Consider the following 15,148-nt stretch of genomic DNA (forward strand, 5'->3'; position numbering starts at 1 on the left):
TTGAATTGGAATAACTGGAAATGGAACTGTTTTTGAAGTGCAAGGTCAATTCTGAAGATGCCCAGTTGGATTTTAAATCTAGTTTTGACTGGGCCATTAAAGGAAATCACCCTAGTTGTTTCAGTGTGGGTTTTCTTGTTTGCTTCGGGATATTATTGTTTTGAAAGATTTACATTTCTTGCTGCAGTCTTTCTGTTTTCTATTTTTCTCATCTTATGAGTTTCTTACATCACTGTCTGGAGGACTGCAACTCTTTTAGTTTTGATTTAAAAATTTTACAAGCTTCTTGGTGGTGTCACTTACTCCAGCTCTCTTTGCCTGGATTGTGAGCTTTGGAGGACAGCCAGTTCTAAGAAAAGATTTACATTCAGTCACGTTTGTAAATAGGAAGCTTTACAACGTGATGAGATATATTCATTGGCATCATTTTTTTAATCCTTGCCCTAACTGGGAATTTTCAAGACCTTTGTCACAAATCTGCTTGGAAAGATTGTTCACCTTCATTTGACCAAACAGGTGTGTTCCCAGACAGGGTGAGCCAATTTAAGAAATTAGCTTTAATTTTAATTGAATTAGTAAATTGTCTATGTGTTGTTGTTCTGGCATGAATAATAATTCTCAGGATGTGAAAAAGAGCAGGAGGGTGTTGACTTTATTGCCACTGTATGTTGCTGAAATGGTATTTCAATTTAAATTTCAAGGCCTTACACATGGCAACAGATGCACATGCTCTTTGAGTGGCACTTTTCTGCAGTGTATTGGATAAAAGCAGCATGAAATGTTCACAGCATTGTGTGTGTTAGTTTTGGTGTGACTAACTAACATTTGTATGCCAGAGTAATTACAGGCCACATCTCAGCTTTTGTGAAGCTGCAGATTCTCAGACCTGCCAAGGATATGGTGAATTCAGTCTTGTTTACCCCTCTAAACATGCCTTAATCAAAAAAACTCTTTTTTTATTTAACCTGCTTTTGTTCATAACCAACTGATAATTCCAGATAATTCTGTGTAAAACATGGTTTGGGGCATTTTTTCATATTTATAGTTTGTTTCAAGCCATTTTTTCTCAATAGTAGCTAAATTGAAGTTGTGTTAAATAGGTTTAGGCAGCAAATGTGTTGTACTGCTTGCAAGATATATGTGAGAGTTGATGAATTAATTCCACAGAGTAGAATTTCAGATGTGGTTAACCTGGGATAAAGGGTTAGTTCACCTATAAATGAAAATTATCAATTACTCACCCTCAAGTTGTTCCAAACCTGTATGAGTTTCTTCTGTTGAACATAAAAGAAGATATTTTGAAGAATATGGGTATAACCAAAAAGTTGATGGACCTCATTGACTTTCATAGTATGGAAAAAACACTGTGGAAGTCAGTGGGGATCATCAACATTTTGGTTACTCACATTCTTCAAAATCAACAGACAAAATGTGCCAGTTTCTGCTTTTAATGAAATTAAATACTTGCAGAGAGGCACAAGCTTTGCTTTAAAGTGCTCACCTTCCAAATGCGGCTAAAGTTAAGTGAGAGCTGATGTCTATTATTTTATGGCAAAGGTGTTGCAGAGGAACTTTCTTAGCTTTTTGGTGTCAGACATATGAATGTATTCATATGTCAGTGACACCAGCATTGTTCATAAATAAAGCAAATAGGTGATATAAACTAAATAGGATAGATACTATATATATATATATGTGTATATATATATATATTTTTTTTTTTTGCCATCTCTTGGTATCTATAGTCGATCAGCCGATATCCGTCCTGTGCACTCACTGAGCACTCTCTTCTCCATACCATTACTAGGCATCCCCCTTACTGCTGATTGGCTGCGAGTTTGTTTTGGGACTCGGTCCGAAACAGTGGTTAAAAGCATTTTTTTGAAAACTGCTTAGTGCACCTTTAACTATAAAAGTAAAATGTGTTTAAGTCTCCCAAACTTTGTGCTGTTTCTGGCTGTGTGTAGCACCTACAGCTCTGCACATCCTTTCAAAGTGTTTGGAAAGAAAAGCTGAAGTTTCAGGCATTGTTCAAATAAGTACAAGCTAGAAAGGGAAGGAATAAATAAAGATAATTTTTTTTTTTCAATTTAGGATGAAGTCAAATAGTGTCGAAAGATATGAGTTTTCAGCTGTCTCTTGAAAATTGTCAGGGATCCAGCATTCCGGATAGGGGTGGGAAGGTCATTCCACCACCCAGGAATGGTGAATGAGAATGTTCTGGAAAGTGATTTTGAGGCTCTCTGTGATGGTACCATGAGGTGTTGCTCACTTGCTGATCTCAGACTTCTGGAGGGGATGTAGATTCGTAGTAGTGAGTGTTAGTGTTAGTAGGCGGGTGCTGAGCCTGTGGCTGTTCTATATGCAAGCATCAATGTCTTGAAATTGATGCGAGCCGCAACCGGTAGCAAGTGCAATGAGATGAAGAGAGGTGTAACATGGGATTTTTGGGCTTGTTGAAGACCAGTCGTGCTGCTGGTTTCTGAATCATTTGTAGAGGTATGATTGTGCTTGATGGAAGTCCAGCCAGAAGAGCATTGCAGTAGTCCAGCCTAGAAATGACAAGGGCCTGGACAAGAGGTTGTGCACCATTCTCTGTTAGAAAGGGTCTGATCTTTCTGATGTTGTGCAATGCAAACCTGCAAGATCGAGCAGTCTTTGCAATGTGGTCTTTGAAGGTCAGCTGGTCATCAAAGATTAGACCAAGATTTATGACCGAAGTTAATGGGGTAGTTGTAGAAGAACCAAGCTGGATGGTGAAATCATGCTGTAGAGATAGAGTGGCAGGGAATACATTTCAGCACAAATGTTGTGGAACTGTAATGCAGGCTTTGACTTTTGAGAGATGAAGCTCTGCAAACTTTATTGAACCTGTAAAACTGTAAACCCAAAAGGCTTGAAAAACTATATTAACTGTACTAACCTCAGTGGACCTCATAGTAATATATACAGTATATAACAGCCACACAGCAGTGTGTGGCTCCTGCTGTCCCTTCCACCACCTCTGCTGTGATGGCAAAGCATCTCTGATCTTCCCCATAATTGTGTCTCACTTTAAAAACCTTGTACAGATGTATTGGAAAATGTAAAGTTTCATTCAACAATTTATTTTTATTTTTTTATTATTTTGTCATCATTTTTATAAGAATTTAGGAAATCAGTGAAAATCAGTACAGTGAAAATCAGTGGGGTTCAGTGTTGTTTTGAGCCCAACCTTCCTCAGAATATAGAATTTGAAAAAAATATTAGCCAAGAGCTCATTTGTTACTCAAAAAAAAAAACTATGTGTTCTCCAGAAAGGGTGCAAAATGCAAACAATTGCAAGTGAGAGAGAATTTTTTTTTTTCTTGAGCCTTCCATGGACTTGATCAAAGAATAATAATATTTATAAAAGATTTTAAACATAATTTGTTTAATTTAATAATAATAATAATAATAATAATAACTTAAATCTTGCATTCTGTACTTAAAATAAAAATATATATAAAATATAAATATTAAATAAAAAAACTGCCTTGGGATCTTAAATAAGTATGTTGAAGTATTAAAATTACTAAAATGAATTGGGATATTGAATTGGGATCTTAAATAAGTATAAGTTGAAGTATTAAAATTACTAAAACTGAATTAATAAAAATAAAGGACATAGGTTTGCTTTTACTTGTTTTACCATAAACTCTTTCCACTTTCCTGCTACCAACCCTATAAGCTCATAAAATTGTTCTTCTGCGATGCTTTCTTCACTGCTAGTCATGTGGAGGCCAAAGTGGCGTGTGACATGAAAGTAAAAGGCCCTTAACACTTACTTTTAAGCATTCTTTTTATTTTAGCAATTAAGGAACAGTAGAAATGTTACAGCTGAGAAGAGAAAAGACAGCTCAATCAGCCGTAAAACACTGAAGATCAATATCGAGGTGAAGTTTGTTATCGTAAAGAGGTCACAGTGCCCTTGACACTCAGTATGTGTCTGTCTATCAGAGAAACGGAAACACATAAATCAAGCCCACACTTTAGCAAGATTCACCTCTTTTTGCTGCGTCATGACATGTCCTTGAGGTTTAAAATAACTGTGAATGTGCGATATCAGTGGCTGATGTGAGAAACACTGGTGATTGGTGACTCTGAAATCGTTTTTTTTTTCTCTATTATAAATCAGGAGGATCGATCTATGAGATGCAATTGAGGGTAAAATACACCTAAGCATCAGGTGAATTTCGACATAGTCAGCAGTTTGCCAGAAAGAAACCCATTTGTTGTCAACGGCAAACAATCAAAGAGTGAAACAGGCAAAAAATCCTGATGCGTTTTTTTTTTTATAAAGACAAAACAGAAAACAAATCCATCTCTTAAGTTTCATATATTCTAGTATAGTAGCTAGACTCTTGAATAGCCTTTTTCTTGAGCCAAAGGTCAGTGCTGTTCTCACTTCAGAATAACTGGATGAGATAAGAGCCCGATAAGAGCCATAAAACACATCTGACACCTCTGCCTGTGAACACGTATATATATAACCAAAAATGAGATGTAAATGTCAGGCTAATGCATCATGGATATAGACAGTTCGACAGTGGACAAGCTATTAAATAACCAAACATCTTTCTGACATATTCTGTGTTACAGCTCACCAGTTTTAAACAGTCTCCTCACAGGTATAAAAACATTAGCAGTGTCAGATATTGATTTTTTTATGATTGCTTCGTTTTTATCAGATCTTCGTTCATGTTCGCGTAATCTAAAATCAGTTTGGTATGTCTCTAAATAAGTCATCATTTAGGTTTGTCATTTGGATTAGGTCTTATTGACCCAGACGCTGCTCATTGACTTTGTTTAGAGCTCTTTTGGCCTATCTTTTGGGAAATGAGAAATCAGGTTTTTCATAATCTTTGGAAATAAATTAGTTCAGTCCACTATGAAAACACTCTAACTTTCAGAACTCAAAAAATTCTCTCCAGTCTGAAAGACAGTTCATAAGAATAAAAAAAAAAAAAAATCAGTTCTGTGTTATTTGGTGTTTTCTATTTTGTCAGTTTTTTTTTTTTTTTTTTTTTACATTTTTTATTACAGTTTTAGTTTCATTATAATTTTTGTATTTCAGCATTGCCAAAGTAAAATGAAATAAACATTTAGTTTTGCACATGGGTATTTAGTTAACTTGTGACTAAACAGGGTTATAATAGTTTTGAATTATAGTAATTTCAGTTTTTATTTTTATTTTATGTTCTATTTTGGATTAGTTTTAGTATTTTCAGCATTTTCTAGTATTTTTATTTATCTATTTCAGTTTGTTTGTTTTTTTGTTTTGTTTTTTTGTCTTTTTTTAGTTTCATTACAATTTTTGCATTTTCATGTGTTCCTGTGGCTCAGTGGTAGAGCATTGTGTTTTAGCAGCGCAAAAGGTTGTGGGTTCAATTCCCAGGGAACACACTTGCTTGTAAAAATAAATGTATAGCCTGAATGCACTGTAAGTTCCATAAAAGTGTCTGCTAAATGCATAAATATAATATTTTAGCACTACCAATATTGATGCGTTAAACTAAAATAAATAAATATTTAGTTTTGCACAAGAATATCTAGTTAACTTGCTACTAAACAGGGTTTTGTAGATTTAATTATTATTATTATTATTATTATTATTTTGTAATTTTTGTTTTTATTTCTATTTTATGTTCTGGGTTCAGTTTTAGTATTTTCTGTGTTGTATATTTTATTTTTTATTAATTTTTTTATTTATATTTTATATATTAAGACTATGAAAGTTAATGTATGAAACTAATCTGGTACCATTAATAAACTGGCATTCTCATCTAGTGACAGCATTTGTTTATTGTGAGTGGTTTAGAAATGTTTTATGTTTTATATTATGGCATGTATCAAGAAACTACATTCAGTTCATGCTTATCTTCTTTTAATTTAGTTTTGGAGTCATGAAAAGCATCATGCTTATCTTCATTTAATTTAGTTTTGTTGTAATGAAAAGAAAGAAAAGAGAAGTCTTCCTAATTCCAGATTACAGCTTATTATGTTGAGAAGGTGATTTCTAGTTTTGTGCGTCAGATGGTTATGGAAAGGGGTGGCGTTTTGTCTTATTAACCCAGCCTCTGTAGTAGTAGTTCATAAATATATATTGGCCTATATATTGGCCTTTTGATTGGAATGATCTGTTTTATCATATCCTGATTGGATCCTTTCCCACTCATATCTAGTGGTCACAGTCTTTTAGAGACTACATGCTTATACAGTAGTTCACCTTGGGGGATGTTTATTGGTCTCTTGGGACTGTTTGCTTTGGATGCAGTGGAGTGTATGACTCTCACACCTGTTTGGCCACCTTGCCCTTTGACTGGCAGACACATGTTTTCAGAGAATGAAAGTGCATGTCATGGTTCATCATGCTGGAATGACAGCACATCTGACAGGTCTTCCTGTTATCCAGGCGTTGGCACAGACTGATGCGACATCAGCCCGGGCTGTACAAGCTTGTTTTATGCCTTTGTTAATTTTCTTGGTTTTGTTAGTATATGTAATATATTTTGTAATTTTTGTTTTAATTGTTTTGTTTTGTTTATCTGTTTTTTTAATTAAATTATTAATTAAAAATATCTCAGCATAATTAATTAAATTAGAACATGGCTAGTGGAAAGTGATCTCTGATAAAAGGAGCTTTTTGCTCCTTGAGTGTAATTACCCCCCTCATTTTTGCTATTGCTGCAATCAACATCTGAATACTTTATGATATTTGATAAACAGTTCTGATTGTACACTATAATGTGGAGTGTATGGTGCTAAATGCTGACCTGTACTTTATTGTTTGTCTTGCAGTTGTACTCTGAGTGTCACGCTAGAACAGGCCATTCTTCTGGCCCGCAATCACGGCTTGCCCCCACGATGCATCATGCAGGCCACTGACGTCATGAGGAAGCAGGTATGTTCTGTTCTTGGGTAACACTTTTGGCCCTGTAGACCTTTAGCCAAGTTAAACTCCAAGCACACTTTTTCCACTTTTTTTCCACTAACAATATCCAACAGTGTATGTACAGAACCATTCAAAAGTTTGGGGTCATTAAGATTATTTTATAATTTTTGAAAGAAGTCTCAAGCTTTAAGACTGCATTAATTAAATCCAAAAAGATAGTAAAAACAGTAATATAGTAAAATGTTGTTATTATATAATATTACAAGACATTAATATAATTTAAAAAAGCTGTTTTCAATTGTAATATATTTAAAAATGGCATATACTGTACTGTATTCCTGCAGCAAAGCTGAATTTTCAGCATCATTATTGCAGTCTTCAGTGTCACGTGATCCTTCAGAAATCATTTAGTATGCAGATTTTGTGCTCAAGTAACATTTCTTTGAAAACTAGAAAGTTCAAAAGAATGACATTTATTTGAAATCAAGGTCTTCATTCGTAATTTAAATGTCATCATAAATGTCTTCAATGTCACTTTTGATCAATTTATTTGATAAAAAAAAAATACTGACCCTAAACTTATTAATGATGTGTACATATACATTGCATTATAATTATCTGAAATATAATTAAAAAAATTTTTTGATGGACGTGACATTGGAAACATTTTTGGAATAAAATGAGAGATTTCATTGTCTTGCAAATGTTAATTTTATAGCTAGCATCTTATGTATCCTAAATACATAAAATTAAATAATATTTATTTTACTTTTTGCATAATAATAAGAATAATATAACAAAAACAAAAAAGCTGAAATCTGTTAGTTTTAATAAAAGATTGAAGAACCCTTTTACTGGTTGTCTACTCAATGTTATGCTAGCTCTCTGTAGAATGGACCATTTTTATATTTTTATTTTATAAGCCCATGTTTTTTCATTTAAAGCTTCTACTGGGAAATTCATTTATATGGTTTGGTTTTAGAAGTGCCATTTCCAGCAGAGAAAAAGATGGACTAATATCTACCACTGCTTTATAATGTTTTTTGAATTTTACTGAACCAGTTAATTTAGTGGGAATTACAGTTGCAAAAAAATGTAAACATTAGACCACCTTGTTAATTTCAAAGAGGATTCCTTTTTACCAAAGGCCTGATAAATTATTTTGGGAAATGTAACAAGCATAGCTGCCTTGGTTTGCTTTCTCTCATTTTGGTTTCTCTACAAGGCTATTAGCATAAGCTCTTCCTCCCTCCGGTTAGCTAGTCTGGAAGGAGTATAGACGCTCATGAAATGAAGCCTCGCTACCTTTCATTTAGAAAGTGGAAGATTACCTAGCCATTTTCACCATAGCCTTGAAGCATCCTTCATGAAGTTATGGATGAAACTGACAGGGTCTGCTCTTTTGATATCATTAAGCACTGGAGACTTGTATAATAGAGGGCTAGGACATGTGATCCAAAGAGTACATTAGGGCAGTGCATTTCACCTCATGTGTCAGTCAATGTGTCATTTATACATTTACTGTAAGTTTGAATCATTATTTAATAATAAAAGTTTTAATGTAATTATTTAAATAAATAAATTATTAATAATAAATGTATGCACATATATAAATCATTGATTTGCATATACAGTACATTGGCCCCAAACTGATCATGACATACATGAATTATTTATCCACGCATTCCACTTCTGCTGTTATTAATGCATTTGCTTTCAATTTTAATCATTTAATAATAAAAGTAGTAATACAATAAGTATTTTTATATATTTAAAGTAATTTTAAATAAAATTACAATGAATTAAAATTAAATTAATGTAATTATTAATAAATATGATAGATATATTTAAATGATTGATTTGCACACACACACGTATAATATTATAAATAAATAAAAAATTAATTAGTAATTTAATAACTATAATTTAAATAATTTTGTTTCAATTTCTGAAATTTGTGGTATTAATATTTTCAATGTTTGATTATAAGCAGGGGTGCACATCATTTTTTCAGCCTGGTTCTCATAAGAGAACCTGGAGATTTGGTTTGGATATAACTATAAAAAATATTAATAATAGTTATAATATTATTGCACTTTATTTAGTTTTTTAAAATAAAATAATAAACTAAATAATAATATGTGATAATATTATTAAAAATAAAATGTAGGCCTAGTATTAAATGCAAATACAATTATTTAATAGTAAACAAAAATAAAATGCTAATATTTACTACTACTTTATTTGTTTGCCTCTTTAAGAAAAATCACTTTATGTATTCCCCAATTGTAAGTCGCTTTGGATAAAAGTGTCTAAAAATAAATAAAGAAAAGCATTTTCATCATTTTCAAACTTAAAATCAGCATTATTTTGGCGGATTGTCGTCAAGTAAGTATACGCGCTTCCGGATTTAGCGCTGCTGCTGATTAAAGAGCGTCAGTGAATAAATGTTACAGTTTTGCATTGTGATTTGAAAACAGCATGGGATAGCCTAGATTTATGCTTTCAGTTTGAAAAGTCTCTGTAGTAGTCTCTGTAGTAGTAGTAAAATCTTATATAGTACAGTTTGTCGATCTAAAATGGTAATTGTGTATTAACAGCTGTCAACCATGTCGGTACACAAATGCGCTGTCAGAACTTATTTATATAGTGCTTTTTTTATTTTGGTCATGCATGCGGACCTGCAGACCACTTATGTGCACCCCTGATTATAAGGGTCGTTTTGTTTAATTTTATGATGTTTTTGATGTCTGATGTTAAAAATGAAGCAACACCGTGTCAAACCACTACATTAGGCAACAGATCCTTCATAGACCAGTAGTAAAACAACTTTATGAGTAACTTTATATTTAACTTTCACCTGAGGATAACCATACCTTTTATAATATTTATCTGCATATCACCTCTGATTTTAAAACTGGTGAATTCATATAATATGTATGGCATATAATATGTGATGTTGTGGACTGCCTTTGGGTGATGACTCCTTACCTGTGTCGTCCAGGCTCCAAAATGACTTTATGAATATAAATATGAATGAATGTCGTCAGAGCTTCCCCTGGCTGACTATTTATTATTATTCACCATAATTCGTACCTCCCAGCAAGACTTAAAAGAAACCCATCCATCATAAAGCCTGGAACTCACTAAGGTGCAGAAAGGGACACTGACGAATAGCTCCATTATGCAGTTTCTGTGTATAAACACTAAATTGCCGAACTGCTAAAATGAGTTAACCATATTTTTAGGGAAGTGATTGTTAAAAAAAGGTTATCAAGAAGGTTGGATAATCTTCTCAGTGTCTGTAGACAACTGCTCTTTGTGTTCTTGCCCTCTCAAATCTCAGTTCTTCTCCTCAACGTCCAGCTGTATCTGTTAAAGTCCCAGGAAAGCAGTAGGCGAAGCGGCTGACTCTGGTGGTGTAATTGCTGATCTTATCATGACATGATAAGGGACTGACCATGGTGCTGCCTATGTCTGAGGCACTCACCGGTCAGCAGTCGTTGGAGAGGCAGTGTACCTGTACGCTTAAGCTCTCCAATCACTATCACAGCTGTGTTTATACGGCAGGAACGTCCCCCGTTGCTGATCCATCCTGCTCCTGATGCACCTGCCGAGACGCCTCACGTCAAACCAACCTGCAGAGCTATTTGCGGAAACAGCTAGGCTAATGTTTGTAAAATGTTCAAGATACATGTTTTCGTTCCTAAGTCAAGGCACAGGTGGACATTTTTCATTTTGACGTGATAGGATTCCGGAGTGAAAACGCTCTCAGTTAAACAGTCCTGTGATTCATTTAGCATCGGACGTTTATTTAGTTGGGCGCATCTTACTCACAGCAAACAACTCTGGATGTTCTATGAGTATGTATGTTTTATATTCTAATTTATGATTACAAACAAGTCCATCTAACACATTTGACAAGGCCAGAGTTCGTGAGCTGTGACGACGGATGCGGCTTGTAAGTCACAGGTTCAGCTGGCTGGCAGGACTCTACTGCTGCTCTTTTTCTATGAAATATGAGCCACAGCATCTATGAAGGATGGCAGAGCAGGCTGACTTGGGTAACTGAAGAGGAAAAAACAGATGATCTGTTCAGAATAGAAAAGTATTATATTAATTATTTAAAAATAGAACATAAACCAGTGCATATTTATTTAAAAAAAAAATAAAAAAAAATCCTTGGTATATAAATAGACATACATTAAAAGTACATTTCAGTACATGTTTGGGGTTAGACGTTTATTTGTATTTGACAACACATAAAATATTATACATTATATATATGTGTGTGTCAAATATACATACATTACTGATGTTATATATGTTGATATATATTATATAATATATATTTTTTTATATGTATATTTTGCTACATATTTTATTATATATTCAAATGGTATAAATATATTACATATAATCCATCAGCCATGGTGAAAGTTTTTATTTGAAAACTAAGGCTGATGATAAAATGTGTTAATTATGATCATTTATTATATAGCATAATGGAAAAAATGATGCAATTAATCAAGCTTCCTGACCGGTTTGTAAATTAAATTTTGAAGAGTTTTTCTACCATCAGAGCAATTCAAGCTTAAAATACCACGTAATTGCAAAACATTTTCAAGCCCCATCAAAGATAAATTAATCTCAGGTTAATTAATCTTAGATTAATTATTTGGTATATCATGTAATTAATTAAACTAAAATATTTATTTATTATCTAAATTTATTTATTTAGACATTTTTTTATTTTTATTTTTATTTTTTTATTTCCACTATAATGTCTTTTTTTTTTTTTTTTTGACTGGATATTTCATAAAATCTCCATAGCAATATACAACACAGCTTGAATGACGCCACTTCTCACCTTTGACCGACGGGACACAGAATATGTTTATTCTTATTTAAAGAATAAGTGTTCTTACAGGCCTGAGAATTCATTTATAATTATGGCTCTTTTTAGGGAGCAAGAGTGCAGAACTCGGCCAAGAATCTGGGAGTGAGAGACCGCACCCCATCAACAGTGCCAAGGTAACCAGAGCGGCCCGCACACCACTTTCCTGAATCACTACACACACACACACGCGCACACACACACACACACACACACACACACACACACATATAATTTCAGTCCCCTCGCATTCACACTGTGGTTTTCACTAACCTTTCATAAAATGTGCATGAAATAATTTTAGACACATTTCAGAATAAAGTTTAGGGCTCCGGAATTATTACAGCACTATATCGACAGGCCTCAAACATTCTGATGAGAGGTTTGCTGTAAACCTCTAAGTGTTTGGAATGGTTGTGGGTGATTTTTCATTTTTGGTGAGCTATTATGTTAAATCTATTTAATGTGCAGACTTATTTTTATAATGAAGTAAATTCAGCCTAAGGTGGGCTATCTGGTCTACTTTTAAAATAATTTAAAGGGATAGTTCACACAAAAATGAAAACTCTGTTATTATTAACTTTCCCTCATGTCTTTCCATAACTAATTTAATAATAGAATGCATGAATGAATGAATGAATGAATGTAATTGCAGTCTTTAAAAACTATAAAATTCTGAATTTATTTATCAAAATTCTGAGTTTTGTATCTTGCAGTTCTGACTTCTTTCTCTAAAATAGTGTTTACTTTTTGCAAATCCGTTTTTTTTGTTTCTGCCACAAAATAAAAGATAAAAAAGGTAATTGCAGCATTTCTCACAATTTTTATTTTTTCCTCCAATTGCAACTTCTCAATTGCAAGAAAAAAAGACAAAATTGTGAGATAGAAAGTCACAATTAACTTTTTTTTTTTTTTTTTTTTTTTTTTTAATCCTGTGGCAGAAACAAGCTTACATATCTTATAATAAAAATAAAAATGTTGGTAACCCAATGGTGGTCACATTGACTTTGATAGTATGGACAAAGAACTACTATTCAGGTCAAAACTGATTGATTACCATTTTTGGGTGGACTGTCTCTTTAAGATTAAAGTTTAAAAATCTCCCTGACTTCACAGAATATTCAGCATTTAAATATAGCAATATCAACATAGTAATATTTGCATTTTGAATTGTGATGGGCTTCATTGTTGCATCTTTCTGCATACTAAATTGTGAAGAAGTTTAAATCCTATAGCTACTACAGCTACTCAATAACATGATTTGTTTACTGTCTTTTAAGGACTGATATTTCTTTCTGCAACTGCAAATCTAGTATTGTAAATGAATGTGCGCTTTTTAAATATCCTTTAGTGTAGTAATAAGTGGTGCACAGTTTTACTGGAGACAGAAACTCGGGAACAGCTGTTCTACATTTATTCTTCAAATAAACCCCTGGAGTCGAACAGTGCGAAACAAAAGATACAGCATTCTTGCAAATGTGCGCATTATGTTGTATTTCTCCATATGCAGTGAAATGCTAGTGTGTGTGTGTGAGTGCGTGTGTGTGCACGCACAAAAGAGAGAGAACATGCTGTGTGTGTGTGTTTTTTTTTGTGTGTGTGTGAGTGCGTGTGCATACATTAAAAACAGACCCACTCATTCTTTCTCAGCAGGTACAAAACTCCAGCGTAAACTCTAATCTGTCACAGTCACTTGAGGTCTGTAGGGAGATGTACTGTAGCGTGACCCTGAAGACAATGACTCATAGCTTTTCATAGCATGTTGCATGTGATCATTGCTGTGCGGCTTATGTTTATTTGGCATATAACAAATGCTGCCTAAATCCAAGGATTTGTGTTTAACCTTTTTAAAATTCACTGCAGCTCAGAAGGAAAGTTATTAGCTTGTTTATTACATAAATTTAAGTGTATGTTTTCTGTTTCTTATCATTTACATTAGCAAGTTGCTTTCTTAAAAACATAATGAATGTCAAATATAGTATTACATCCTGTCGTAACCAGGCACAATGTGACAGTCTATCCACATAATCATAATCATAACCAATTAGAACACATTATTTTAAATATACAGCTTTGTGGAGAAGGATTTTAGAACATATTATTATAAATACAGATTTGTGTAGATTAATTTTTGTTTTCAATTTTTTTTCTATTTATTTTGGACTATTGATGTTTTTTTATTAATTTTCTATTAATCAAATAATCTGAAAAAATATCTGTTCACAAAAAATATTAAGCAGCTGAACTGTTTTTAACATTGATAATAAGAAATGTTTCTTAAGCAGCAAATCAGCATATTAGAATGATTTCTGAAGGATCGTGTGTAACTGAAGACTGCAGTAATACCTGCTGAAAATTCAGTTTTGCCGTCACAGGAATGAATTACATTTTTAGAATATTAAAATATGAAACCATTATTTTAAATTCAAATAATATTATCTTGTAATGTTGTTTTTACAGTGTTTTTGATCAAATAAATTCATCCTTTCTAAGCATAAGAGACAAAATATCTTAAAAAAATAAAAATAAAAATTTTAACAACCCCAAACCTTTTTATAGTACTATATAAAAAAAATTCTTAAATATTTTACAAGTATAGTATATATATATATATATAAAATGTTTTTTTTTTTTTTTTTTCATTAACAGATTGTACAAACTGTGCCAGCCTCCACCTCCTGACAGCGACCCCTGAACCCACATCTTCAACTGATCTGGACCAGCTCTGGTCCAACTCCAGACAAACACACATTGTCCACGTCAAGAGACCCATGGACGTTCATCCTCACTCCTGCTCAGAGGCAGATCTGTCACTTCAACTCGAAGGATTCAAAGCGTAATATCTATTTGACTTTTGTCATAGCTTTTTAAAGTCACCATTATTTTTTTTTTCATGCTTTGCTATGATGCATCTCATTCTAGACTGAAAATCAAACAAGCAGGATGTCTGATCTCTTCCTGTAAAGTCATTCACATCAGTGAGTGTCAATCATAATGTCTGTTTCAAATAACTTTGTGCTTCATGTAAAAAAAACAAAAAACATGCACAGTGCTTTAGTCTCTGTATCTTATATTGGTAAATTTTGTTTACTTTTTTTTTTATTTTTTGTTTTGGCATAGTATAGTATTGCCTTACGGTATTTTTTTTTTTTTTTTTTTTATTTATTTTATTTTAATTATAATCTTTAACATATGTATAGGTTTGGCTTTCACATTATTAGGTTTCTCAACTTAGAGTTTATTAACACCATAGTGCATTAAGCTACATGTTGCAGTCTCAGTGAATCTGGAGTGCCAAACAGTACTGGAAAGTTCGTACGACATGGTCATCAGTGTTG

The 15,148-nt window shown here is 33.0% G+C and overlaps 1 protein-coding gene across 1 annotated transcript in view; it reads left to right on the top strand.

Moving 5' to 3' along the window:
• LOC109067463 (phosphatidylinositol 3,4,5-trisphosphate-dependent Rac exchanger 2 protein-like) overlaps positions 1-14,894 on the top strand; it is a 111,661-nt gene extending 96,767 nt beyond the window's left edge. Inside the window, exons 38-40 of the mRNA XM_042714277.1 lie at positions 6,820-6,922; positions 11,880-11,947; positions 14,460-14,894. Of these exons, the coding sequence (XP_042570211.1) occupies positions 6,820-6,922; positions 11,880-11,947; positions 14,460-14,505 (217 nt within the window). The 3' untranslated portion in view covers positions 14,506-14,894. The remainder of the gene's footprint in view (positions 1-6,819; positions 6,923-11,879; positions 11,948-14,459) is intronic.
• The last annotated feature ends 254 nt before the right edge of the window (positions 14,895-15,148 follow it).

This window comes from Cyprinus carpio, chromosome A24 (assembly GCF_018340385.1).
Source record: "Cyprinus carpio isolate SPL01 chromosome A24, ASM1834038v1, whole genome shotgun sequence".
NCBI lineage: Eukaryota > Metazoa > Chordata > Actinopteri > Cypriniformes > Cyprinidae > Cyprinus > Cyprinus carpio.